The 26,370-nt window shown below is 38.5% G+C and overlaps 2 protein-coding genes across 2 annotated transcripts in view; both read left to right on the top strand.

Annotated features, from left to right (window-relative positions):
• The first annotated feature begins 1,749 nt into the window (after positions 1 to 1,749).
• LOC144653252 (uncharacterized) lies at positions 1,750 to 10,826 on the top strand. The gene is made up of 5 exons (XM_078513202.1): positions 1,750 to 1,902; positions 2,098 to 2,168; positions 7,501 to 7,564; positions 8,740 to 9,048; positions 9,811 to 10,826. The coding sequence occupies exons 1-5, from the start codon at positions 1,789 to 1,791 to the stop codon at positions 10,168 to 10,170; spliced, it is 918 nt and encodes a 305-aa protein (XP_078369328.1). The 5' UTR covers positions 1,750 to 1,788; the 3' UTR covers positions 10,171 to 10,826.
• Positions 10,827 to 13,101: 2,275 nt separating this feature from the next.
• Positions 13,102 to 26,370, top strand: part of LOC144653263 (coronin-7-like) — a 39,142-nt gene continuing 25,873 nt past the window's right edge. Inside the window, exons 1-14 of the mRNA XM_078513216.1 lie at positions 13,102 to 13,258; positions 14,247 to 14,346; positions 14,863 to 14,943; positions 16,467 to 16,537; positions 17,125 to 17,202; positions 17,862 to 17,903; positions 19,295 to 19,361; positions 19,452 to 19,528; positions 20,652 to 20,699; positions 21,748 to 21,834; positions 22,516 to 22,598; positions 23,209 to 23,263; positions 24,408 to 24,468; positions 25,217 to 25,362. Coding sequence (XP_078369342.1) covers positions 13,199 to 13,258; positions 14,247 to 14,346; positions 14,863 to 14,943; positions 16,467 to 16,537; positions 17,125 to 17,202; positions 17,862 to 17,903; positions 19,295 to 19,361; positions 19,452 to 19,528; positions 20,652 to 20,699; positions 21,748 to 21,834; positions 22,516 to 22,598; positions 23,209 to 23,263; positions 24,408 to 24,468; positions 25,217 to 25,362 — 1,056 coding nt within the window. The 5' untranslated portion in view covers positions 13,102 to 13,198. The remainder of the gene's footprint in view (positions 13,259 to 14,246; positions 14,347 to 14,862; positions 14,944 to 16,466; positions 16,538 to 17,124; positions 17,203 to 17,861; positions 17,904 to 19,294; positions 19,362 to 19,451; positions 19,529 to 20,651; positions 20,700 to 21,747; positions 21,835 to 22,515; positions 22,599 to 23,208; positions 23,264 to 24,407; positions 24,469 to 25,216; positions 25,363 to 26,370) is intronic.

Raw genomic sequence — 26,370 nt, forward strand, 5'->3', positions numbered from 1 at the left:
CGCGCTGAAGACGCGCGAGCGAAGCCCCATGCCTGAGAAAACTTGGTAAACCGTCGAGCTGAAGAAATTTAGTTGTCACGTATAAACGTTATTGTCCGTCTGTCCGAACGTACGTCAAACGCAGGCTTAGTCTCACTTCAAAAAAATTAAAGAATTCAAAGAGAGTAGAGTAGAGTGTTGTGGTGTGATGTAGAGTCGAGTAGAGGAAGGGAATATTCAGGTGAAATAACAGAGGAAGTTTGCAATACGCAAAAATTCAAAAAAATGAATAAATTGTTTGCAATGCGCGATTAACTATATTTCCCCCGCGCTCCGCTTGATAAGGCTTTTATTTCACTTTTTTTTTATTTTATTTTTAATGGCACAAAGGTCCATGCGAGATAGTTCGTTCTCGATCTGTCTTTCCACCGTCGATGTAGACGTAGATAAAACGGACGACTCTGAGTGTGATAACTCAAGATGATACAAACTTAATACATGTACGGCTCCTGAGTATTAGGACCCCTGGATGTGAAATATGATTGACGCTATTTTTTCATGAGAGAAATTCAGCAATCGGGGGATTAGCTCAAATGGTAGAGCGCCCGCTTTGCATGCGGGAAGTACCGGGACGCAGGCTTTTGTTTGTTGATTTTTAAAAAAAAAAAAAATAATATCGATACCCGGATTCTCCAAAAACTTTTTTTCTAACTTAAAAGTAAAGCAGTATTGTTAGACCTTCTGTTTTTCGTCTAAAGCTCATCTCCGAACCCTACTACCTTTTTCTGTGGAATACCAATATTTACTACTTTAAAAAAATTGATTCGGTGCACATGTACATTTACTTAGCTTATTTAGAATTTTCAAGGAAGGGCCATTAGGAGTGCTTTCAGTTTACATCTTTGAATAGTCAGAATTTCTCAAGTGACCAGAGAAGACCATTGAAATTCAGTATTGAACTTGACAAAGCCTGCTCTTATGACTGAATAAATGAAAGACGGGAGCATGTTGTAAAGCGCGTTTATCGGAATAGGAATTTATCTTTTTTGGGAAACGGGCCCTTCAGTTACAAAATCGCCTTGAAATGGCGGAAAGGAAGTTAAATTGAGTGGGGTAAGGGGAGGGGGGGGGGGGGGTGGGGTTGGATGGTTAGCTATTTTCACTGCATACATAATTAGCCCGCCACGCGGGAATGGCTTAAGTTCGTTAAATTCCGGCGTGTTGCACCTGCGCACTAGTAGCATGATGCATTGCGTCCTTCGCTTCAAATATCACAGTTTCAGTCGCCTCGTGGCCAGTTCAACGGAGTTCGGTGAAGTGACGGTAAAAGTTTCGCCCCGCCCACCTCCCCTGGTGGCGGTCGATCACTACCGTATCCTACATTCTACACGCCAATGCCCGATTCCCTCTATAGCGCGCGCCTGCAGGGAATCACGGTAGTTGTATTCACCAAACCATGCGCGAGACTCAGCAACGTGCATCGTTGCTGAGTCTGCATGGTTTGATGAATACAACTACCGTGATTCCCTGCAGGCGCGCGCTATAGAGGGAATCGGCTATTGCCCTGGCAGTCGCGGGTATCCTCCCATAACTTAGCTTCCCGTGTCAGGGCAATTGTATTCAGTGAGAATGTTTTACTAATGCAATTCTTCTGGTTTTGCGCTTCTCTTTGGGCGCTCTCGCGCACAAAAGAGGAATCTCGTTCCCAGAGCCCACGTACACCTGGACCAGGGGGACACGGGCTCTGGGAACGAGAATGGCAAAAGGGAGAAAATGACGCAAAGACTGCTGGGTAGGACTTAAAACAACATGGCGGAGGAAAACGAACAACAGGAGTTGCCAACGGATGTTTCCACAAATCATGAAACGCTATGGAAAGAAAAGTACTTTACTCTGCTGAAGCACTGCAGACAGATCGAGCAGGTGATTTAGTGTCTGTAGAATTGCAGCGATTGTTTTTCTTGCTTACTGAGTACACGAAGAAGTCGATACAAATCCTGAAGTTGCTCCCAAAGCTTAGCTTCAATACAATATAAGTAAATTGAAGATTTAGATATTTAAGAAACTGCTAATGGCTAGGTATTAAGAATTCATTTAAGCTTTGTTTTGGGCCTACAGGAAAATGAAAGATTAGTAAATCGCATATACCATAACAAAACTCTCCTAAAACGTCACCGAAAGCAGCGAAGGTAAGGATTAAAATAAGCTTATATTTCTGTGGTGTGTATATATTTAATTTTTTTTAGCTGGGGGGAAGGGGGGGTTGAGAAAATACGGTAAGCTTAATTATTTACAACAGGATCGATCTCGAGTCCTATTCAATTTGTTATTCCACTTCATTTGGACTAGTTTTAAGCATACCTTTGGATGAATGTCTTGTAATGGTAAGCAAAATGTATATATCTATGAAGCCCAGGGGGGGTACTCTGGGATCAAAGTGACGGGGATGATCGAATGGAGGCAAAACTCAGGACCCAAAAAATCCCTAAGTCTCCCGACATTACCCAAAAAAATCCCTGGACCCAAAAAAACGCCCCAAAAAAATCCCTAGTCAAATTACCCCTAAATTGCCAAGGCCGCGCCAAGGCACTTTAGTTTGAATTAATACCCCAAAAAATCCCCTATTTAAATTAAGTCACCCAAAAAAAATACCTGCCAAATTCTCCTACCCAAAAAAATCCCGGAATCGAAAATTTCAACCCCAAAAAAATCCTTCGCACATCCCCGTCACTTGGATCCCGGAGTAACCCCCCTGGGCTACGAAGAACAGTTTCCCCTGGACACACATAGACGGTACTGGTTCTGGCGCAAACAGCGACAACTCGCTTGGCTCACCCGGGCTCGCCTCGCTCCTTGTCGCTATTTGCGACCAGAACCAGTACCGTCTATGTGTGTAAGCGCGAGCGGCACTCACAAATCACGAGCTGCCAAGTTAATTGGTGCGCCAGAAATAATTCCAATTGAACAATTGCTCTTATTGTGGATCAGCAAGATGACATCATCAAGCTATTCATCAGAAGTTCTGAAAGCGCTAATGGAGGAAAACCTCCGTGAATTTCAAAGGAATCCACAAAGGAACAATATTTTTCTTGTTACAAGAAACAATTTTCATGATTGGCTTCGTGTATGGAAAATGAACATACCAGAAGCTGACAGAAATAACAAAGATCTTTACACTTTTGCAAGAAAAAACAAAAAAAAGTTTTATGATCTTTTAGTAAGCGAAGTTAATGACTTACAAAGCTTAAAAGCGAGCTTTGGGCTGGAAGTCAAATTTTCTATACAAAGAAAGTTTTATTTTTTAACTTATTTTAGCTGGCTTAGTAAGTAATCAAAAATCTTAAACATCAGTTTCTAGAACTTTGTTAACCCACGCATTACCAAAAAGTATTTAGACAATTTTAGGCGGGGCAAACAATACAAAAGTTTTATTTTTTAACTTATTTTAGTTGGCTTAGTAAGTAATCAAAAATCTTAAACATCAGTTTGCAGAACTTTGTTAACCCACGCATTATTGCCTATAAAATACGAAACGACAAACCGTTATCAAAAAAACGTTTTTTTGCTAACACGCAAGTAGAAAAAGGAATAACGCTTATTGAAGTTGCTGTTGGTAAGTAATAGAAGAGACTTTTTTCATTCTTTTCAAATTTATTTTCTTTTTTTCTATTAAAACGCGTTATTTTTGTAGAAAAAAATGGCCGCAACCAAAGCAATGTATACCAGTTTTTGGAATCTCTTGCAAGAGAAGTGACAACTTCGAAGTCGAAAATAAGAACAAGATTGACGAAGAAGATCAATGAAAGAGAGAAGTTGATAAAACAAAGAAGCAACATAAGAAAGCAGATACGAGACTTAACAATGGATCTTGAGACTAAAGAAGAGGAACTGAGAATGGCGCAAGCAGAAATACAGAGGCTCCAACTACTAATAGCACAGGCAGACGACGACGTTGACGACTTGGAGGAAGAAGACTAAAAACTTAGACTTTTTATTTATTTGTTAAACGTGTTTTATGTTATTCCAAGTATGCTTTTAATAAACAGATTTCACAAGTCATTAGCGACTTGTAAACACACTTGACTGAGTATTATCTATATTTAGGGCTCTTTGTGATCGATTATTTCGCACCCGAGTGGCAAGTGTTTGTTAGCAATGGCGGACATTGTCATTGCATCGGGGAATTAACTAAATATAGTAATGACGCGAAGTAAATATCATTTAAAGAACACGCTAGAAAGTTCTTAGCGCAATATTTACACGTGAATCAAAATATTTTTGTTAAAGTTCTTAGCACAATATTTCACGGTATATTTTCACGTTAGTCAAATTGAATATTGTTGTTAATTTATTATTTGTTAATTTATCATAACTCGCAAAAACACATACAAAGAGTTACAAAATGATCACTGTGTTCCATGCGATTTTCTTTATTTTCACCGAACTTTTTAAGCCTGCTTGGCAGAAAAATGGCAGAAGAATAACATATCAAGTCGTTGAGGCGATGGAAGAAGCAAAACAGAATAAATCACCCACCGATTAAGTTGTTGCCGGCTTAAAATATTCTACATGAAAAAAAATAATAATTAGATTACGTCAAGGGGGTTTCCCACGCAATTGACCCAGGGGTTAAAAAAACAATGACTTCCTTTTTTTCCGCAAAGTCACGAACACTGGTGCAAGTCTTGTTTAGCTTGTTAAAACGTTTGCAACAAGACTGCTGTCTAATTTTTGTAATTTTTCAATCAGCTCTTCTGTTAAAAAGATTGTTATTTGTTTTTCATTTTCTGCAGTTTTTTTTTTGTAGATTGTAAACACTTTTCCACAAGACCTTTTCAAGTTTTTCTTTACATTCAAGTTACGTTCTCCACTTCTCCATCTTCCCATCTTTGTTTACTACATAAGAGCAATTGTTCAATTGGAATTATTTCTGGCGCACCAATTAACTTGGCAGCTCGTGATTTGTGAGTGCCGCTCGCACTTACACACATAGACTGTACTGGTTCTGGTCGCAAATAGCGACAAGGAGCGAGGCGAGCCCGGGTGAGCCGAGCGAGTTGTCGCTGTTTGCGCCAGAACCAGTACCGTCTAGTGTGTCCTGGACTTGAGTTGGTGGGGGGAGGCATTAAACCATTTTCAAAAGTAAGCTTCAATGTTGAAATAATTGTGACAGTGAGGGGCTGTGACAGGGCAGTCATTTTTGCAGTTACCAACCTGTGTAGAGATCAGTGACTTCCAATTAACACTAACAAAAGCAGGCTTAGGAATCATGGGCCGATACCCAATATTTAAAACTGCAATGTGGAGAAAATATCTGAAAAAAGTGAAATTTGCAAAAGATATTGATTCCTCCAGTATGCTTTCAGTACTGCATGTGACATGAGCCTGTGGTCTTCTGGTCGATCGGGTGATATTGAACCAGGTTTGAATAACAGTTAACAATGTTCTTGTCAATAAAATGAGATCTTTGACTTGTCTATACATTGTTGATGCAACTGGGACTAAACTGAACAATGACCAACATTTTTTAATTGCCAAAATGTGAAACAAATCGCACAACATGCCAACTAAGTCAATGATGTTTCAATATCAATATCACAGAAGTGAGCCAGTATACTATCAGTATTGTATCAATTTAAAAAATCGTTATCGGCCCCATCCTTATAGCAGGCTCATGCTTTTCATTTGAATATCCAGTTGTACACCAAATGGTTTGTGGAGACACAGACCCTACAACCCAACAGGGACCACGGAAAGCATTTTAAAGTGGTAGGGCTAAAGAGCTGGCTAAGACAAGCAAGCATTAGGGGCACTGTTCCGCCATTTATCTTGTAAAAATTCATAGCGGAGCAAGTAAGCAAATGGTTATCCATCGAACCAAGAAATTTTGGTGGTCGCCGCCATTCCCCTATCCTACGTACACACGGATTAGGTTCTGGGACGAGGAAGGTTTCCCGCCCGTGGCTAAAGAAAAGGAGGGGAAATTACAAACAGTAAATAAAGCTCGCAGGGCACGACAAAATAAAGACAACGGGTAAAATTACTCAGCGGCAGTTTAGAGCAAAAAAATCGGAGAGGGTTATTATCCAACTGCTCTATTTTGTTTATCGTTTTTCATGTATGAGTGTATCGGAACCTCAATGCGCCTTTACGCAAAAGAATGAGGCTCTTGTTCAATCGCTACGTGGGAAAATTTTAATTTTATTGGTCTCTGGTTGCATTTTTCGTAACTGTAAAACGAACAATCGATGATGATGTGGACGTTTCAGTTAGATCTAAACGAACTTAGGATATGAAAACGCGGGAAAATTTGTTGCGCGGTGTTCACTGTGAGCTACTGTGTAGGCTGAATGAAACAGCGAGTAAAAAGAGGGACAGTGAACTTTCTTACCTAATTTTTCTCCCACGATGTCCTCTATATTCCTTGAAATTGTGGAAAACGAAAATGGTTTATGTGGAGACCCGAAATAATTGCAAATGATATTCCTTGTGCAAGTCCAGTTTGCTCGCAGATTCAACTGCAAGCAACAGAAACGATTTCTGTTGTTTGCTGTTGAATCTGCGGCTGTTACCATCAAGAATACAATAAGCTTAACTTTAGCAAGTGATTGTGTTAAAACGAAGCTAGCCACTGGATAGATTAAGTCTGCTGAAGAAAGAGACAGGACCCTGATGCAAGCTAACAACCTGTACTGAATTGCTTAGCCTGCATTTATGACAAAAAAAATTTATGATGTTTTTAATACTTTCTGAACGCAGTTTTGATAGATTCTCTGCGGGCAGGTCATTTTTAAATAAATGGGGAGCTCTGCTTATGGGCTTGCCTAAATCTATATATTACATTATCCTTTTCATCCGGAGCAATAAATATCAACCCCACCAAAAAAAGTGGTAGGGCTATAGCCCCACCACCCCCTCCCCCTCCGCGGTCCCTGTCCAAGAGGACATAAAAAAGCGGTTGTCCTGCGATACTCAACCTACTTTTTAAAGAACTCAATCAAGTAAAGAGGCCCACAGCTATGGAATTTTGTTTTAAACTACTTTAATGACTTTAACAACCTTAAACAGTTTTACAGAAAGTGAGAATGTACCCCTTATCTAAAAAACTTAATTTTGGCAGTTAATTGATTCAGTCAACTCTGAAACACGTGAGATTTTAAATTTAAATCTTAATTTTATTCAAATATTATTCATAATATTGTTTTTTAAAGTTTATTATAATGTAATATTAATTTGTTTTAGGTAGTTAGTCACACACGACACCCACAAGCATGTATTTACTTCAAAACATATCATGTTTAAATACAGAGTCTTTTGATCTTTAACATGTAAGCTGTGGTGCTGAGGGCCACGTGACTAAAAAAGAAATTATTTGTTTTCAATCACGTGCCCTTTAGCACCACAGTTATTTTGGAGCAATCCTAAATTGTCAGTTCTTCTACAATTTTCCACCATTTTCATCTATGGAAACACTTTGTGCATCTTGTTGATGAGTTTTTATTTTTTTTTTGTCTTCTCCAGCTTCCTGAAAGACAGATTAGATGATTACAATGATGACTATCGAGACGCACAACCACCTTTTCAGGTTAGGGGCAGTTTGGTGTCATCTTGCCTCTTATTATGCACATGTGAACAGGTTTTACTTTATATTATTAGGAAAGTGTCTGTTACAGCATTGCCACAGGTTAAGATTAAGTACAGTGGAACCCCGTAGTTGGGGGAGTAAATTTTTTTTTTTTGTTTTTTTTTTTTTTGGATTTTTTTTTGTATAGGGAGGGGGGAAAGAATTAAGTATCAGGTTTGAGAAATTTTATGATGGTTTCCGCCAAACATTTGAGCAATACAGGCAAAAATAAGTTACTACAGAGATCTCATAGCATGGTGACAAAAAAATTACAGCTAACAAAAACCTGTCATAACTTTAGCTCTCAAGCTGACCCCACGAGAGAAAAATGGATTTGAAATTATCTACGTTTCAGTAAAAACAGACATTTCACGCCATTTAAAAACAAAATGGTGCGGGTTAAATAAACATTTTTATGAGGTTTGACTTTAATTTTCTCACGAATGCTTTAGAGGTTAATCACAGGGTCACTAAGACAAATGAATTCAGGATGTCATAGCTAATAAAATGTTACTGTATGATGAGTAGGTTTTTGGTACTTAATTTTTGCGCTCATTGGTCGAACTTTCAGTGGAATCCATCTTAAACTTGTTCATTCAGTTGTTTTGAGTCAGGGAAAAGTCAGGAAATTTTATTTCAAAGTTGTTGCAGGTCTTTGTAGTGAGTAATGCCACTGATGGTGACAACACCTGTCTTGATACTGGTCAGTGATGCACTGTTCTCTACAAAAAATTAAAACAATTTTTAAAAATGTAATTGGCTACTTTACAGTCAAAACCATAAAAGCATGAACACCTTAAATTATTTTTGGAATGTTTATTAGCAACCAATCAGATGTGAGACGTAACCGCAACAAAGTCACGAAACAACGAGTTGGCTATTTTTCCAATTCAATTTTCAATTCAATTACTCTTGCGGTTTGTTGTGGTTACGTCTCGCATCTGAATGGTTGCAAAACAATAAACATTCCAGAAATATTTTTAGGCATTCATACTTTTATGGTTTTGACTGTAACATACAATTGCTAATTGTCAGTCTCATTATGGTCAGGGAAAGTTGTTTTCTTTTAAGTAAAATGTCAGGATTTTTTTTCATGGGTGGGGTGAGCTAATTATATTCTTGTCTCATCTTGCTAGGCTGAACTTCTCTCAGAAATAGTTTCTGAAGCATTTCCCAAAACAGCACCACCTTCCTTCTTCCCTGTTGAGTTCATGGGTCCAGACTCACCACCAGTTAAAAAGAACAAAAAACGTGAGGCTGCGAAGGACAAGGACAAAGATAAAGATCCAAACGCACCCAAGAAACCAGCCAACGCATTCTTCATGTACTGTCAGCAGCAGCGTACTGTAATGCAGGATGATCAAAAGGATCCTAACATTGGACATCATGAGTTAACAAAGTCGCTAGCAAAGGAATGGAATAACCTGGCCACAGATGACAAGAAGGTGCATGGAGTTGTTATGCTATAGGGGATCAATAGTTCTAAGGATAGCAGGGCTGCAAATGATTTTTTTCACTTGAAAGGACATGCATGTGTCCTACTAAGACACCATCTTAGTCGGACAAAACAAAATTGTGGTCGGACAGATTTTTATTCATCCTTGCTGTAAAATGAATTACAATCAAAAAATTGTCCGGGCATCATGTTCAATCACAATTGGGATTTTGTCGGACATGAGCAAATTTTGGTCGGCCAATGTCTGATGACCGACTGTTATTTGCAGCCCTGTGATAGCATCTAGAGTTAGAGTTTCATACATTTAGTCTATGTTTAATTTATGGGTGTTTGGTGCAGTTGAATCTCCTGCTAGTGGACTACTCAGGACCAGAAAAAGCACCCACTAAGGGGAGGTGCCCAATTATGGTAGGTTGAAATGTAGCATTTTTTTGTGACAAGAACTGAGTATTTCCTTATATTAGGAGAGGTGACTTGTAAGTTATGTTTAACATATATAGAAAAAAGCATGGAAAATTCATCATTGTGACTGATGCAGTACATAAAACGCTGAATTTGGACATTTCATGTTATTTTGGAGTAGAAAGCTAAGATGCAAATTATGTATATACCGGTAATTATAATTTTAATTAATTATGTATATAGGTCAAAGTTTATAGGTGTAAAGAATACAATAATTGCATGTAATATAATAATGATTATATTCATACTGTCTGAAGAGTGTTGAATGTTGACTTTGTTAATCTTTTAGGTTTATTATGAGATGTATGAAAAAGACAAGGAAAGATATGAAAAAGAAATGAAAAAGTACACATCAGATAAAGTCCCTAAAGAACCACCAGCAAAGAAACCAAGGACTAAAAGTCCAAAGCAGAAAACTGCGACATCGTCATCATCGACAAAGGCATCACCTGTCGTTATTAAGACCGAAAGTTCTCCTGACCAAAGAAGTTCACTTGTCTCGCCTACTTTAAATCCGCTCTCTCCACAAAGCCTCGCTTCCATGCAACTGAACATTCCTATGCCTCAGCTTCTGCCGCTTGCTGGGGAAGAAAGTGGGTTTGATAACTATCAAGAGCTTCACCAGCCACCTCAAGATTCCTTCCTCTGACCGTATAATGTTGTACCTACTCCTATTCTAAATCCCTACCATTTAGCCTGAAAGAGATACCGGTACCTCTTTGTTGTGGAGCTCCCCCCCCCCAGGGGGGTACTCCGGCTTGTAAATGACGGAGATGATCGAATGGAGGCAAAACTCAGGATCCAAAAAATCCCTTAGTCTTCAGACACTACCCAAAAAAATCCCTGGACCAAAAATAACCCCCAAAAAATCCCTTGCCAAATTACCCCTAAATTGCCAGGAGGGGCAATAATATAACACAAAGAAAACCATAAAAATGTACGCTCGTGTTTGTTTATTCATCATACCATAAATACGCCAAGGCTGCGTTTTTTAAACTCAAAAAAATCCCCTATTTAAATCAAGTCACCCAAAAAAATACTTGCCAAATTTTCCAACCCAAAAAAATCCCTGAATGGGAAATTGCAAACCCAAAAAAATCCTTTGATCATCCCCGTCATTTACAAGCCGGAGTACCCCCTGGGCTCCCCCCTATTGTTTAAGAAAGGGAGTCTCCCCCCCCCCTGGATAGTTTGTAACTTCTATAGGCATGTGTCCATTTCGTGGGGTGTGTGAATCGTGTAGAATTATTAGAATTACAGATCACTAGACAAAATCCTTCTCCTCCATCTCTTTGCACAAAATGTTTTACCGAGCAGTTTTTTACATGGGTGGGAAGCAGCAAAATATCAAGCAAAAATTATTGTCACTGGGATTATGCTGTATTATACTACTGTATATGTAAAATAAAAACGAAAAGTAACTAGCAGACAAGATATTTTTCTTTGTGTGTAGTGGAGCTATGCAGGAGACAGTGGTGTTAGTGGAGGCCAATCTCTGGCCATAACTGACTGATATTGACTGATCCCTTGCAAAATATGAAAATGCGTCTTCACACCTCTGTGTGAGGCATTTTTATGGAGTTAACTTCTTCCATTGATTTAGGTGTATTCAAGACGTATCATGATCATAAAAAAAAGTCAAAAGTGAAAGTTTGTTGTTAAATCCTCAAGATGCTTTGCAAAATGCTTCAAATTCTTCACATGGACTGACAAGACTGCCCTGTACAGAGGAAGGCTACCCTTGGGTATTTTTGTGAACTGTAATTTGACAATCTTTTTGGCATGAAATAAAAAATGACTATTCTTTTCCTCCTAAAACGCAATGTGCCAGCAAAGGATCATCTGTTAAATGAGAAATAGTTTGCTGTGAACTGTGATTTTGCGTCGGCTTGGAGCCATCATCTGGGGGGCTTAATATAGTGTAGAAAGGTAAAGTCTGTGTCCAAGCCAAGTGGTCCATACAGCCAGAGCTTATCCTGGTTTCTGTAGCATTAGGCGACTAGGAGTATTGCTACTCCCCCTGGATGGGATGCTAGTCCATTGCAGGGTTACCCCCAGCAGTAAATTCACCGGTACTCATTTATACATCTGGGTGGAGAGCTAGAGAGGCACTGTGAGAGTTAAGTGTTTTGCCCATGAACACAATGCTGAGCGCCCCGGCCATTCAACTCGCTGTCAAGCGCACTAACCTTTAGGCCACCGCACCTATACAACAGTTATGGTACAGATAAAGAAACAGTGAACTTTTTGGTGTTTTGGTGCTGTTGAGGAACACTTTTCAAGTAACCACAATAAATGAGCAACAAAAGTCCTTGAGACAGTTGCTTGAAATAAACATTCTCATTTTTCGACTTAAATCCTTTGCAGCTTGTGAACCACTTCCCCTCCCCCTTTTCAATGTTGTACACAAAAGGCAAGTCTTGCAGGCAGTCAATCCAACATTTTTTCGGGGGGAGGGGGGTATATCGAAGGGCTGAAGGGTAGAATTTGTCCATAGTACTCAAAGAGGGGGCCGTTGGGACCTATTAGAAATCGCAAAACCGAACAAAAAATCATCAAAAACCGCAGTAATTTTCGACCAACACTGAAAACTGCACACAAAAATTCAAAATTTTAAAACCCCTAACCTTACCCTATTGACACCTGAAGATTTTTTCTTATACATTTTTGACATATCTGTTCAGTTACAAGCTAAATCATATTACTCAAACTTGCATTTTGAACAGGAAACTAAATGGGAAAAACCGAAAACCACATTGAATACCAAATCCGCAAAACCACTTATTTTTTGCCGTAAAACCGAAAACTAAATGCCAAAAAAGGGAAACCCACAAGACGGATTAGGCCAAGTAAAAATAAATAAATGCTTCTCGTCCCCGCCCGCGCGCGGCCGCTTCATTTTTTGGGGCTCGCCTTCTAATTCTTTTTTTTTAATATTTGCTATTGAAAAAGTTGGAACGAAAAAAACAACAACAGACGTTAGAACAACTGATAATTCTGTAAGAGGCTTTTTTTCTGCGTTTTAACACGAACTCAGACCAAAATTTGAAAGCATTGGTACGCTAGGGCCGCACTGGATAGGTCAATTACCTTGCATGATTAAATTTTGCAAGTTCGCTTCTGGAAAATTTGACGATGGAGGAAAAAAAAAGCGCCCGCCCGATCGCTTTTTTATAAAAATCCGGACAAACATTTTTTATTTTACTTGTTGGCCTAAGCCACCAAAACCGAAAAACAACACTTTTTCGGTGCTAAAACCAAAAAAACGGATCTAAAAAATCGCCAAAACCGAAAATCCTAACGTCCCCTCCTCGCGTGCCGAATGTCGCGACACTTTTGGTGCTCATTGTAAATGTGGTGAATAAATAACTTTAAAATTAACGGTTCTTTTGTGTTGGTATTCATAAATTGTCATGATCTTTAGTAAAGATAAGTTAAAAAGAACTTTCTAAACTTAGTTCTTGTTCTTGTTTTTCCACTTGTGTTTATTTTCGATTATTTTGCGATTTGTTTTGTTGAGCCTGGCGCGAAATTTTTAAAACAAAGTCCCATGAGACTTTGCGGGTTTGCATCCCGTGGAGGAAGTCGGCGACTTCACGAGATTTTGCTCGCACTGGTTTGAGAGGTTGCAACAACTTCTGAATGAGTCTTTTGTCTATTCAGAACACATTGTAAAGATGCATCGCTTTCGGACTTCCAAGTACCGGAATGCTGCTCCAAAGATTCCTAAAAAGGAGGTAGGTGTCAAAGCTCTACGCGATTTTAGAATGCATACAAGTTCACCTTCGCAAATCTTGCAAGGATCGATTCCAGCATAATTTCATTCATTATTTATGTTTTAATATTGACAGAAAATGATTTGTAGATTTGATGGGTTGGAGGTGGAGTTACGTTAATGATTTAAAACTTGAAGTAAGTTAAATTTGGACTGGGGTCATCGAGATACATACAAATAAACTCAGATGTTAAATTATTAAAGCTCATCCAAGTATATTGAAAGCTTAAGCTTACGGCTTTTGTGGCCTAGCAGCTCAATTGTCTATAAAATGGTCTGTTAAATAACTGAAATTTTCGTGGAAGAAACGTCTTCATGAAATAAAACAAGAAGGTTCCTCCTATCTTTACTGTAGTTGTTATGCTTGCATGTCTTCCTGGGGGTGGGGCTGGTCTTGTTATGTCACTTCCTGGCCGAGTGGGGCAGGTTGTCCCTTGTGAGGAGAGGGTGGGGACTTTTGCTTTTCTCAGGGATGTCTCAGATAGTGTAATCTCTCCTAACATCATATATAGATCTCACCTGATCCAACCACAAAAACGTGACAAATACCATATTTATTCGATTGAGCACCCTGCGCGCTTATTAAATTTTTGGACCTTGAGAGTGGGCGCTTATTTGAGGCTTATTAAATTTTCACCATTTTCAGCAAATAGAAAGTTAATTTTGCAACAAAGCAATAAAAAATACCAAAACGTGAAAATGTGCCAAAGCAGATTTTTTACTGTTTATATAGACATTGCAGTTGAAACTTCAGGCATTCTTATAGACTTTCAGACAATGAATTCAGAGATTGTAAGCCAGTGATGAAATAATAATCAATACTCCTCTTGTGCACTTCAGTTTTCTGTGGGGGTGGGTGTTTATATAAGGCGAAAAACACCCTATAAAAAGAAAGATTTATTGTGGCTTATCAGGTTTTGTGTTGTCCTGTAAATTTCTCCCATTTGTAGGAATGTGTTACTGACATAAGAGTTGGAAACTTAAAGAGTTCTTATGGAAATCACATCAAAGCTAGCGACAGTTTCATGGCATTCAATGTGGATGCTGGAGGTAAGGTATAATTAATAACCCTTTTGTAACTCTCTTTTCTGCAGAGTCTCCTTTTAGTGGAGGTGGGGTGGGGGTAAGGCCAAAAAACACGAAAAATGAAAAATCAGGGAAGCAAGGGGGGTGACAGCAAGGGTGTACAGTGTACCCTGTGCACTTTCATTTCCCTTCTCCCTAAGCTCAACATGCTCACTTTCACCTTGTCCACACTATTCAAAGCATTCTCACATTTTTCTTTGATGCTGCAATTCATCAAATCTGCCCATAAAATATCACATTGGATTCCAATTCTTGAAGCACTGAAACCATACCAGTACTAATATAATTCTCCCATCTTGTTTCTGTATTTTTTAAAGTACTAGTCAGGATTATGATCTATAATATCTTGATGTGACATCTCTAATAAACACTGTTTATTACTGTAAAATAGTTTCAGATTATGATAATTATAAATATGAGACGTAAATAAAAATCAACATAATGCTAGATCAATTGCTATTTTGTCTTTGAATTTTCAAGGAGGAGGAACTCTTGGTGTTCTTCCACTGGGAGATGTTGGAAGAAAGGAACAATCATTACCTTTGCTTCATGCACATTCAGGTACAGTGATTCCCTTCAAGAGATAAAATTCTCATCTCTTGATCTAAAATTTTCATGTTGCATTTGAGATACTCATCTAGGGGGTAACTTATTTAAGAGTTGTACAGAACTGTAAATCGTTGAGACAGAATATTATCCTTTGTTATTTGACTTTCCTGGAGTTTCAACTTTCATGGTGGCTCCATAGGGTTTTGAGATATTACGGCGCGCGCGCAAGTGATACCCATCAAGAGATCATTTTCGCGTTATTTTTTTAACTAGTTAAATAAAAGCTGCCGAAATATTAAAAACAAGGACTAAAATATGTTGTGCATTATTCTTTTTTAAAATAACGGCCTTTGTTTTTGAGCTACATCTACTCAAAAAGTCCTATTTTTTGGTGTTTTTATGGCTTTGATCTTAAATTTCTTTAATTTTCTTCGGTGAAAATTTTTGAAATTCTCCCAACGGATTGAATCTGATGGGAAATAACTTTTAAAAACAAAAAAAGTAGGGGTTGTCCAGGTCGTTTTTGCGTTTTTGGTTATTTTGTGTTTTTTTGACTTAGCAAAAAAACTGGCTTACAAATTTTTTTTAAAAAACGGTAAAAAGGGCAGTTAAATAGGTATCACATTTATGCCAAATTTTAAGGAATTTCACCGAAGGAAACTCTAGTAAATACAAGGGGAAAATTTCTATTTTCGCCCGAATAAAAATTACGTCATCAGAATAGAAATTGTCCAAGATCGCTATTTGAGCATGCGTGAACTTTCGAATTACGAGTTGATGTGTTAAGACGAGCGTTCCCCATTGTTGTCGGTTTTTGTGCGAATATCTGTTAACCCCAAGGTTAGTTAGAGACATACCTTAATCCTTTATGTAGCAGAATCTCTGAAATTGTGCTCGAAGTATCTCACAATCGCGGAGACTATTCTTTATTTTCTCTTTTGCTTTCGATCGTACGAACTTCACAAAAGCGGCCAGAAGCACCGCGGACGTTGTAAACACCTTTTTAGGGTGTTGTAAACTCTTTTATTTGCTCAACACAGGAAAGTACGGGTGTTGTTTCATTGGCAGGAAGCAAATCTCGCCGAAAATTTCACGCTCGCGTGAAGCCGCCATGTTTGTTTTGATTTGCCGGCATTTCAAGCTCGCCCTTTCGTACCCATTCTTCGTGCGGTCAAGAAACCCTATGGAGCCACCTTAAGACATACATTACAAGCTCTTTAGGTCAAAATTGTAAATGCAGTAAAATTTCAAAATTTAAAACAAATTACCCCTGTTGATCTTGACCTGCTTTTGATTATGAGAAAAATGAATTTTACAAAAAAATGCATTTATTTATAAGTATAAGGTTTTCAGTGAGTATATTTTTATTACTTAACCATGTAGAATTTCCTTTTTATTCACAAATTTTTTTAATCAGTGTTCTCCAATTTCTGCAGACCTTGTTCAAAGTGATTTCAACCTCGTTCCCAGGGAACGAAATAAATGCTGCTTGAATGTACATGTATTATTAGAAATAATAATCTTCTCTTATATAGATTTTGTGACAGACCTGGATTTTTCACCTTTTGATGGGAGGCTTCTTTCAACTTGTTCATATGATTGCTCGGTGAGGCTTCCCATAAACTTAATTTCTAAGTAAAATTTTCTTCAATGGTATTTCGTGAAGAAATAAAGTTTAAAATCAACAGTTTGATCAGAGCTAGCTCTAACTGAAAGTTGTACATTTCTCCAAAAGCAAATCCACAAGATATTTACCATTTTTTCTTTAAGTCTGTAAAGACAGCCAATATACACACCTTTGCCATACAGCCGTTAAACAATTAAGGCTAAACACAGAGGTAAAGAAAGGAGCAACCTTGTCCCCAGAGTCTCAGGCATGAAGCTAAGAAAACGCTAAGCTGGCTCATCAACAAGCCCACCTGGCTTTTCTGGCTTTCGCAGCCCTAAAAGTTTACCTCAGTCTTTTTTTTCATGTGAAAGGTCAGCCAGATTTAAGTTCTCTTTCAGTTGGTGAAATTGCTGGCAGCCAGCCCTTAGCGACAACCCTGGAGTCTTCTTCACTTTTGAAAAGGGCGGGCACAAAATTATTGCTAAGAAGACCCTGGGGATAGGGGATTGCGATTAGAACTACCTTTTCCAAGGTTTTAAGATCTCTTGTTATATCTGAATTGTCCAGTGCATTTGGTTTTGTAGATAAAATTGTGGCGAATTCCAGAGGATGGGATAAAGGAGCATGTGTCCTCACCACTTTGTGATCTCCCACAACAACCTGTAAGTATGCCATGTCACATTTCACAGGTCATGATCCCACTTGTTCTTTTTTCACTGTAAGTTATTAACTGTGAAGAAAATTAGGTATCAAGCTTTCTTAGCCCAATGAACACACTGCCATCAATGAAATACAGAATGTGCTACCATCCCATCCAGGAAAAAATGTCATTTTACACTTTCGCTTGCTCCAGAGTCAAACTTCATGACAATTTAATACTCCATAAACCTAGTAAATGGCCTTGCTCACCATAAGTCTCTCCATAGCTCAGTAGATAGAGTGTCAGCCTGGTGTTTGGAGGATGTAGGTTTGATTCCTGTAGGGGACTCAGATTTTTTTGTCCCACACTCTAGTCTGAAATGTCAGCAATGCCCCTCCCTTGGGGGGTTGGGACGAGAGGACGGCTGACATTTCAGACTATCCCACACTCATGACATGATGAAAATTACATCTTATTTATTATTTAAAAGTAAAATATTATATGAATGCTAACACAGCTGCTTAAATTATGGTTTTAACTAAAATTTATTTTCGTTTTCATGAAAAAAATCCTTTGAAAATTCTTTGTTTTCTCCAGTACATAACATGTGACTGAAAGACAATAATCTGCACCCTCAACAAGACATCAGTTAATTCTCTGTTATTGTATGTTTATTTTAAGAGCCGTGTAGAAAATGTCCTCTTCCATCCTTCAGCAAGTGAGGTAAGCTACTTACTTTCCCTTAATTTGTAATACCATAACATTGTAACATACTGCTAAGACAAGAGACAACATGCTACATGAACCATAATAATTATTTGCTCAGCAGCATTTACAATACCGTTAAATTCTGGATATAAGCCCCTTCCACTTATAAGCAGGGATCCATATTCACAGTCGTCCGGTCGTCCGAGACGACTAAAAAATCGTACGGACGACCAAAACATTACGAAAACTAGTCCGCTGGACGACTTAAGTTTGACTTAATGAAACAAAAAAAACATTTATTAAATTTTCTTATGAGTTACCTGCGTTCTGACCACTTATCGTTCATTCGTAACTTTTAGAAAACAGAGAATAATTTGCAACTTTCTGTCGCGATAAAATCATAATTTTGGCCGCCATCTTGGGATGATGCGGTATTTTCCATGAATGAAATCATTGCAGGCTCAATTTTCAAGCTGTCAACCGCTGATATTTTGTACTGCAGCTGCATCCGTGAAAACACGAGGCGATCGCATCAGCTGAGATCAGCTGATGTTGTGATCAAAATGCACTGTTTATCTTGGTGTGGCACCGCCAGCAAAGAAAAAAGTAATGTTAACGCTTCAGAAAAGCAAACCAATAGAACAAGAAGAGCGAAAGTGTTCTTTTCTTCTGTCATGGCAGTCAAAGAGGCCCTGGCTTTCATTTGTGCCTGCATCGTCCGCTTCCGCCAGCTCCACATCACAAGCCGCTTGGGGGCACGATGTTTAGTGAAATTTTATAGGTCAGCAGCCAAAGTAGACATTAGTAGAAAGTCTCATTAACAAATACTTAAGCATCAAACTTTATTATAACTGACACGTTGTCTCGTAGATTTCATGACAATTGTATACAGTGTTACATGTAATAACCATAAAAAAGTCAACTTTTCATTAACTTGTTGTACAGTCACCATTCTTCACTTTTGAGCGGGCAAGTAAAATTTTGCCAGGGCAAGTATGTCGTCTTAAATACTTGCCCGGCTGACGACTTGGAGAAAAAACGAATATGGATCCCTGCTTATAAGCGTCTCTTGTTATAGGCCCATCTACCTGGAAACAAAAAAATACATCCGATTATAAGCCCCACCCCCCCCCTCCCCAGATATAAGCCCCCCTCTGCTGGATGACGGTACTGAACAAGGCTAAATAGGACTTTTTAACTAAAAAACCTATTTCGATTGACACTGCTGTGGCTCGTTTTGAAACGCTTTATTACTCTGCTTATAAGCCCCTCTGTTTAATAAGCCCTCCCAAAACCCACCGTCATGAAGTTGTATAAGCCCAGGGCTTATAACCGGAATTTTATGGTATACAAAAAAATATTATTATATAGGTATTTTCTTAAATCCCATTCTCTGTTATAAACAGGTGCTTGGTAGTTCCTGTGGAAAGGCTCTCACCATATGGGATCTACAGAGCCAACAGCAAAAATACAGTTAGTACAGTCATTATTTTGTTTGTCCATTTTGTTCTCACCTAGGCAAACACTGCGCACTATTACACTCAGTGCTTTCTTGTTTTGTAGAATTAGATAATCACCAAGATTTGGTCCACAGTTTTTGCTGGAAAGGAGATGGTTCGTTATTAGTTACAACCAGTAAGGTTAGTGGTTTATTTTGAATTCTCAATTTTGAGCTATCCTGGTTGGATGTTTATGTGAGCACAAAAAGTAAGACTATGATTGTGAAAACTCTAGAAAGTTTGTGGAGGATTTCGTAGTTCTTCCAAATACACTGGAATGATTTTATAAGTTATAAGTCACAGAGACTAAATGAAATTCAGGTGAAGTTAAGCTCATTGCCGATAAAAGAACTCGAGGAAAGTTAACAAAGGGGTGGTAAGTGGTAAGCAAAATATGAGCCTCCAGCAGGGAATGCTCTGTGCAACCTTGAGAGCGGCAACTTCCACTAGGTACAATCAACTCCATTCCTCTGTTATTACGGACAGGAATTTAAGTCCCGGCGAATAAGAATTACTGAAGATAATTCCTGCTACTGCAGACTTACTCTATTGCGGACAGCAAATCGTTGTCCCAAAGGCCCGGGGGGGGGGGGCTAGGGGGGGGAAGGGCCCCCCCCCCCCCCTGAAGGTGTCCGTAATAGTGGGAGTTGACTGTACTGTCACACTGAAAAAACCAATGAAGATATTTTCCAACCCACATACTGTGTCCACTAATGAGGGAGAGAGGGTGAGGGCCAGAGCAAACTGCACCACACAGTATACATTTTTCACATTCTGAAGCTCAAGACAACTGTACGTCCTTGCATAGCTGGAATGCCAAACAAGCAAGCCCTGTGAAACCCCCATAATGTCGCTCTTCAGTGCATTGACCCAAGATTGCCGCTGACCAGCACTGGCTGCATTGTATCACATTTAGAATTAAGCAAATTCTTGTTGGTGGTCTTTGAAAATAAATTATGTGGAGGTTTTCAGAGGTGATGCCTTGTGCTTTAACCCTCGGACGTACATGCAAATTCCTACCCCGACCGTGGTACAAGGGGGTGGATGGAGCCCCCACCCTAAGGTTTTTGTTCTATTTGTGCACAGCGAAATAATTATGTACCTTTACGTTAGAAAGCCCTTACATTAGCCTACTCTACAAGGTGACATAGTTTTTGTTGGCTGTGACATAATGCAAATGCATAAAGCAAATGTAAGGCATCAGAATTTCTATCTAACGTTAATAGAATTCATATGTAACATGTTATTTTTCTTTGGTTTTTAGGACAAGAAGATCCGTATCTTAGACCCTCGTAGTTCTTCTGTTGTTGCGGTAAGAGATTTTACAAACTATGACAGATAAGAAGGGTTTGGTGATCATTGCATTTGAAAAGTAAACAAGAATCTGCAAGCAGTTTATAACCGTGCTTTCAGTTCTTTGGCTAGAAAGGCGCGGCGCTGCACAGTAAAAAAATCTTTAGAAAAGCAGTCACTTGAGAAACACACAAGTCGTGTTTTCGTCAGTCACGACGTGTGCGTGACATGAATTTCAGCATGCCTGGCCGGAGAAATGCCTGCTTACGCATGCAAATATTTATTTTGTTCCGAATGTTCAATAAACTAAACCCAAACCAGTTCATGAATAGCATTAAAAGAAGTCCATTTCACGCCAAAATAAATAGTAGTCTTTCCGACAACCTTTCTCGAATTAGAGGTAAATAGAGCATACTTGCTTGCGCAGGTAATTCCCCTGGCGCGATGACGTGTATCCCGTGCCTTGACACATTCTTGCTGAGCTTGCAATATACGTTTCGATTCCCAGAATAAACTCAAAACAAAAATTGGAATATCCCGAAAACAAGTCGTTGTTTTTGCAATATTCTACACATTTCGTGTAAATTGTACGACTTGTACTCGCTCCGAGCCAAACGCCTAAATAACTCAAAAATAACTATTTCACACAGAGCGCAGAGTGTTCGTAAATATTTTTAAAATAGGTGAATGATTATTTATATCTACAGGCGATCGATCGCGTGGCATGGGTCTGACATTGTGGTAGTTTTTAAATAGCTTGGACATGTCCAAGCGGTCATCAAATCTTGCGTGACCGTGACAAAGGAGCCGGCTGGGCCGCGTGGGTCTGGAACGATTTACCGACAAAAAAATAAAAACGACAAAAAAATGCCAGCCAGATTATGAACCGGCTTTGCACGGTTAATTATATCTGTTTAAAGTACTTAACAGTATTTTCCCCTTGGATATTTTCCCTCTAGTTGTTTATTTGGTTTTACCATATATTTAATATGCAAAAGAGTTACTGTGTTAATGACAGAATTCTCTGGTCATGACCTAATAACAAGGAAACATATTGTTGTACTTAGGAATGTGATGGCTTTGAAGGAATGAAAGAATCCAGAGTGTTGTGGCTTGGAAACACTAACAGAATTCTTGGCACAGGTTTTAATAAGGTGAGAACAAGTCTTTGTATGCCTCATCAATGAGTGCTTTTTGTGCACATTAGGTAGTCCATGACTTCAATGATACTGAATAGTAATTTTAAGATGCAGAACTGGCTTCGCTATTATAGAAGTAAATTTAAAAAAAAGACATGTGTAGGCAGTGATAAGATATAAAGGCATAGTGGTGTGGTTGTTTACCTGTGTTCTTTGGGGAGGAGAAGGAAGGGGAGCTCCCTTGGTAATATATAAGTTAAAAGGAATCCTCTGAGATCCAGTTTGTTCTTGTTGTTTGAAGATTTTTCTGTGGGTTCGCCAGTTTTTCTCCCTCTCCAAAATCCAGCACTTCTAAATTCTAATTTGATTGGGAAAAGTGGGAGAAGAGCCACTCTGTGGAAATGCCACTGCAGATTCCTATTTATTTAATCTGATACATCTCTCTTCATGTACTGCAAATTGATCCAGTGTCTCAGATTAATTAGCACCGTACCTTAATTCTTGCATGCAAAAATTTACTTACAACCATCGAAGACACTACATGGATCAAGATGGAGTTATGTCATTGCTATGGCATTTTTCTGGACTTTTCGTAGATGTCCTTCTTTCAAGGAAATAATTGAATGTGTGAAGATTGATCTCTGTTAACCTTCTAAGGCGATTAATTTTGGTTAATTTTGTGATCCTCTTTTACAGGTACGTGCACGCGAAGTTGTTGTCTGGGACGTGAATAACTTGAGCAGCCCAGTACAGAGGATAAGCCTTGATACCTCATCTGGGTAAGTGTGCAAGGTGTTTGGCATTTTGCCTTTAGTCATCCGAATCGTGGTACGCTTTTGGCTAGCATGTTGTACTCTTAATTGAGTGTTCCAGGTTCAAGCACTGGTCAGGACACTTAACTTCTCACAGTGCTTTTCACAGTTCCTCTCTTTACCCAAGAATAGAAATAGGTATTAAAAAGAAAAATGTTAGGACAGCCTGACAAAATAACAGAGATTAACCTGACATAGAGTAGTGCGGGTGAGCAGCAATACTTCCAGATGCTTCATGATGCAGAAACCAGGATAATCTCTGGAGGTGCCGGCCACTTTCACCAAACTACAGACTTGATTGAATCTGCATGCTAATTCAGTAGTTGAAAATGTTACCTTTTTTGTACATTATTCACCAATGTTAAGTTTTCATTCTAAAGAAAATGTGGATTTCCAATGCTAAACTACAATACCAGGTGAGCGTGGTTTTAACTGACATGCAGCACTCTGAAGGTGTCCTCTCCTTATATAACTTGTGAGATACTTATCAACCCTTTTTGTTGTAGGGGCACATATGAAACAATCATTTGTTAATTTTCATATCATATATACTTATCCACATCTTTCTTACATGCAGAATACTGATGCCATTTTTTGATCCAGACACCAACATGTTGTTTTTAGCTGGGAAGGTATTAACTCAATATTATTTGATCAATGTTAAATTATTACCACTCCTAAAATTAAAGGCCTGTTTATATGAAGAAGAGTTGTCCCTGAAAGGAGAGTTACCCTTTCCCCCAGCTATCTTTTACCGAGTGTTATATGAGAAAAGTTGTCCCTGCCAAAACAGCCAAAAATTGGCGCTCCCAGTTTCAAGCTAGGCAAGCCAAACAAAAAGTGCTTACATGGAAACAAGTGGGCTACCCTTCTCCAGGGTCACCACCCTACCTTCAAAGTGAGTGACCCTCCACCCAAGGTCACCTTGCCCCCCCCCCCCCTTTCCTGAACAAACTTTGCGATTTCTCATAGAAATAGTTTTCAGCTGTTCATATAAGGAGATGCTTGAAAAGATCTCTCACCCAGGGTGGCTCTGTATGGAGGGTTACCCTCCTGCCAGAAACAACATTACTCCATAAAAACAGGCCTTAAATGGTGCCATACATGAACAAGCATTAGGATCTAGCAAGGACAAGAGAGTTGATCATGAGAATACAAACTCTTGCTTTTGTCTGCTTCATCAACTTGTGGCTCTTTGAAATTAAAACTTCTTTTAAATATTTGAAATTTCTCTTAGAATTTAAAACTCCTTTAATATATATTTAAAATTTGGATTGTTAACGGACAGATTTATCAAATCTTTGTAAAATTCATTAATAATTCATGAGGGTGTAAACCAATCCCAGCACAGTATTCAGATCACAGGTAAACAACTGTAAACCCCAATACAAATCAAACAATAGAATTAACTTTTGATACAAACTCCTGCTCAGCTAATTAGTATTCATTAACTTTTGATACAGATCTCTACTGATTCGCATAACAATCCTTTGCATTCTTTTTATTGTTTTCATTTCACAAGTAAAATAAAATATTCGCGTGCAATCTGTATGGGCATTTACAATGGCTCGCCTATCGGCTCGCCATTGTAATCGCCCATACAGATCTCCCGCTCATATTTTATCTACTACTTAAAACTCTTGGCTTGTTTAACCATGTACTGATGAAAGTTGACTAGAGCTGAGATAAGGTCTTGCCCAACTTATCAGTCAGCTCTCATTAACCCGTCCTGTCATTTTATCCTGCCTTTATGTACCTGTTGTTATATTCATGCAGGGTGACTCAGTTATTCAGTACCTGGAGATATCTGACACTGCTGCATCTTTTGTTACTCCAGGTAACACGTCCAATTCTAAATTTATTGATTAACATGTAACTTCTCCTTACAGTGTCAAACATTGTCAAGCACACAGGTGATGAAAATATATAAACTCATCAGTTAGAGGATGTGTCGATGTACACCATTTATAGTAACTGTGCCTTTCAATGACACACAAACTCTGAAGTTCAAAACCCAACTAACAATTGCATTTTTTGCTGTGGTTAGTCATAATAATATTATGGCAACAGACAACAACCCTTGAAAATCAAAAACAAACAAAATGAATCAAAACCTACCAATCACAATTGACAGACCTTAACCCAGATGAAGTAAACTTCTGTTCCTTGAGAGGTCTGCTTAGATGATTGACGGCAGCGAGAAACGTAAACCGTTGATTAAGCAGAGTTTGCATGCTATTGAAGAGCATGGTAATTCACTTATTATAGAATATTAATTTTATATTTTGAGAGAATTAATATTTCAAAAATAAGCCTATTATGTGGTTCAACATTATTCAATATCTGCTGCTCACCTGACGTTAGATAAAGTTACAACTCAATCACACTGATGCTGTGACAAACTGTTTGATGTTCTTTGATTTTCAACATGTTAAACATATGTGCAGTAGAACATGTCCTCATTCCATTCAACACATTGACAACCTTCATTTAACACCTGTTTTGGACACATCTAGAGCTGCCACTGAACTCTGTTGACATTTTTAGTTTAATCAGTAAAACAAACTTGTTTATGTTGCACACAGTGTCATCTCAGATGATGGATGAACAACACAAAGGAATGTGCAGTGTTCCTAAACTCGCCATGAATGTGATGTCATGTGAAGTGGTACGGCTTCTACAACTGACAAAGTCATCTGTGGTACCACTCAGCTACTGTGTGCCTCGGAAGGTAATAAACCTTGTTTGCTTTGACCGTCTTTCTTTTACCATGGCCCATCTTCCACTAGTTTTTTTTTTTTTTTTTTTTTTTTTTTTAATCAAAACTGCATTCACGACTTATTGCGGGCGGGAATCAATTAAATTTGTGTAAACTCCCTTGGTAACCTGGCAATTTTATATTAAGTTTGAATAAAGTTCAAAATGGCGGATGAATGTGGGCAAAGAGGTCTCCCAACTTTTGGATGCATGTACATCAGGAGAATACGAATATTTTTTTTTTCTGGAAGGAATTTTTCTAGCCAGGCCAGCGCTCGAATCCAAACTTACAAAAAATGCAACGGAAAGGACAGTCGAGGGAGCAAGGAGCTTACACGCCGATCAATAGCTCATTTCGAAAGACCTTGGATATCAAATTATCTTTCATTGAAACACCATCAAATAGTCGGTAAGTAATAATTTAGGCTGTATTTTTCACTACAGATTGGTCTTAATCAGAAAGATAAAAGATATGCGTTTCGAAACAATTAAAGATATAAGCAATATATAGCTTTCGATCGATCATTTTGCACTTTCGTCAAGTTTTTGTGCTAGTAATATTTTATATTTGTTGTCTCACTTTCGTTAACGAAGTTCACAATTTCCTCTGACATTCGTAGCTCATTAGGTAGTTATGTGAATGATAAATTTGCTTCTTTCTGTTCTTTTGTAGGCAGACTACATTTGTAAACACAGTATCTTGACACAGTATTACTATTATAGATCAGTCCCAAAAATATGTTTTCTTCATATACATGGTCTTGCATAAAAGAGGAAATATTAGTTCAACGTTTGGTATTGTAGTTTTCCAGGGGTGTATCATTGCACTCGTGAATTATTTTTGTAAGCATCCACTGAGTGCTATGGGATCTAGACATTCAAAGAAAGATAATCTTTATAATTTAAAGGTTGAGAGTAGGGGGGATGAAGATATTGAGGGGGGCTCCGAAAATTTTTAGACACCTGAACGAGGGACTCTCAA

Source organism: Oculina patagonica, chromosome 5 (genome assembly GCF_052425735.1).
Source record: "Oculina patagonica isolate OP01 chromosome 5, crgOcupat, whole genome shotgun sequence".
Taxonomy (NCBI): Eukaryota; Metazoa; Cnidaria; class Anthozoa; order Scleractinia; family Oculinidae; genus Oculina; species Oculina patagonica.

Excerpts from the sequence above, each read along its gene's own strand:
- LOC144653252 (XM_078513202.1), top strand. The coding sequence starts at position 1,789 with ATGGCGGAGGAAAACGAACAACAGGAGTTGCCAACGGATGTTTCCACA. Across the intron at positions 1,903-2,097 it reads ACTGCAGACAGATCGAGCAG|GAAAATGAAAGATTAGTAAA; the intron begins GTGATTTAGTGT and ends TTGGGCCTACAG. Across the intron at positions 9,049-9,810 it reads TGGCCACAGATGACAAGAAG|GTTTATTATGAGATGTATGA; the intron begins GTGCATGGAGTT and ends TTAATCTTTTAG.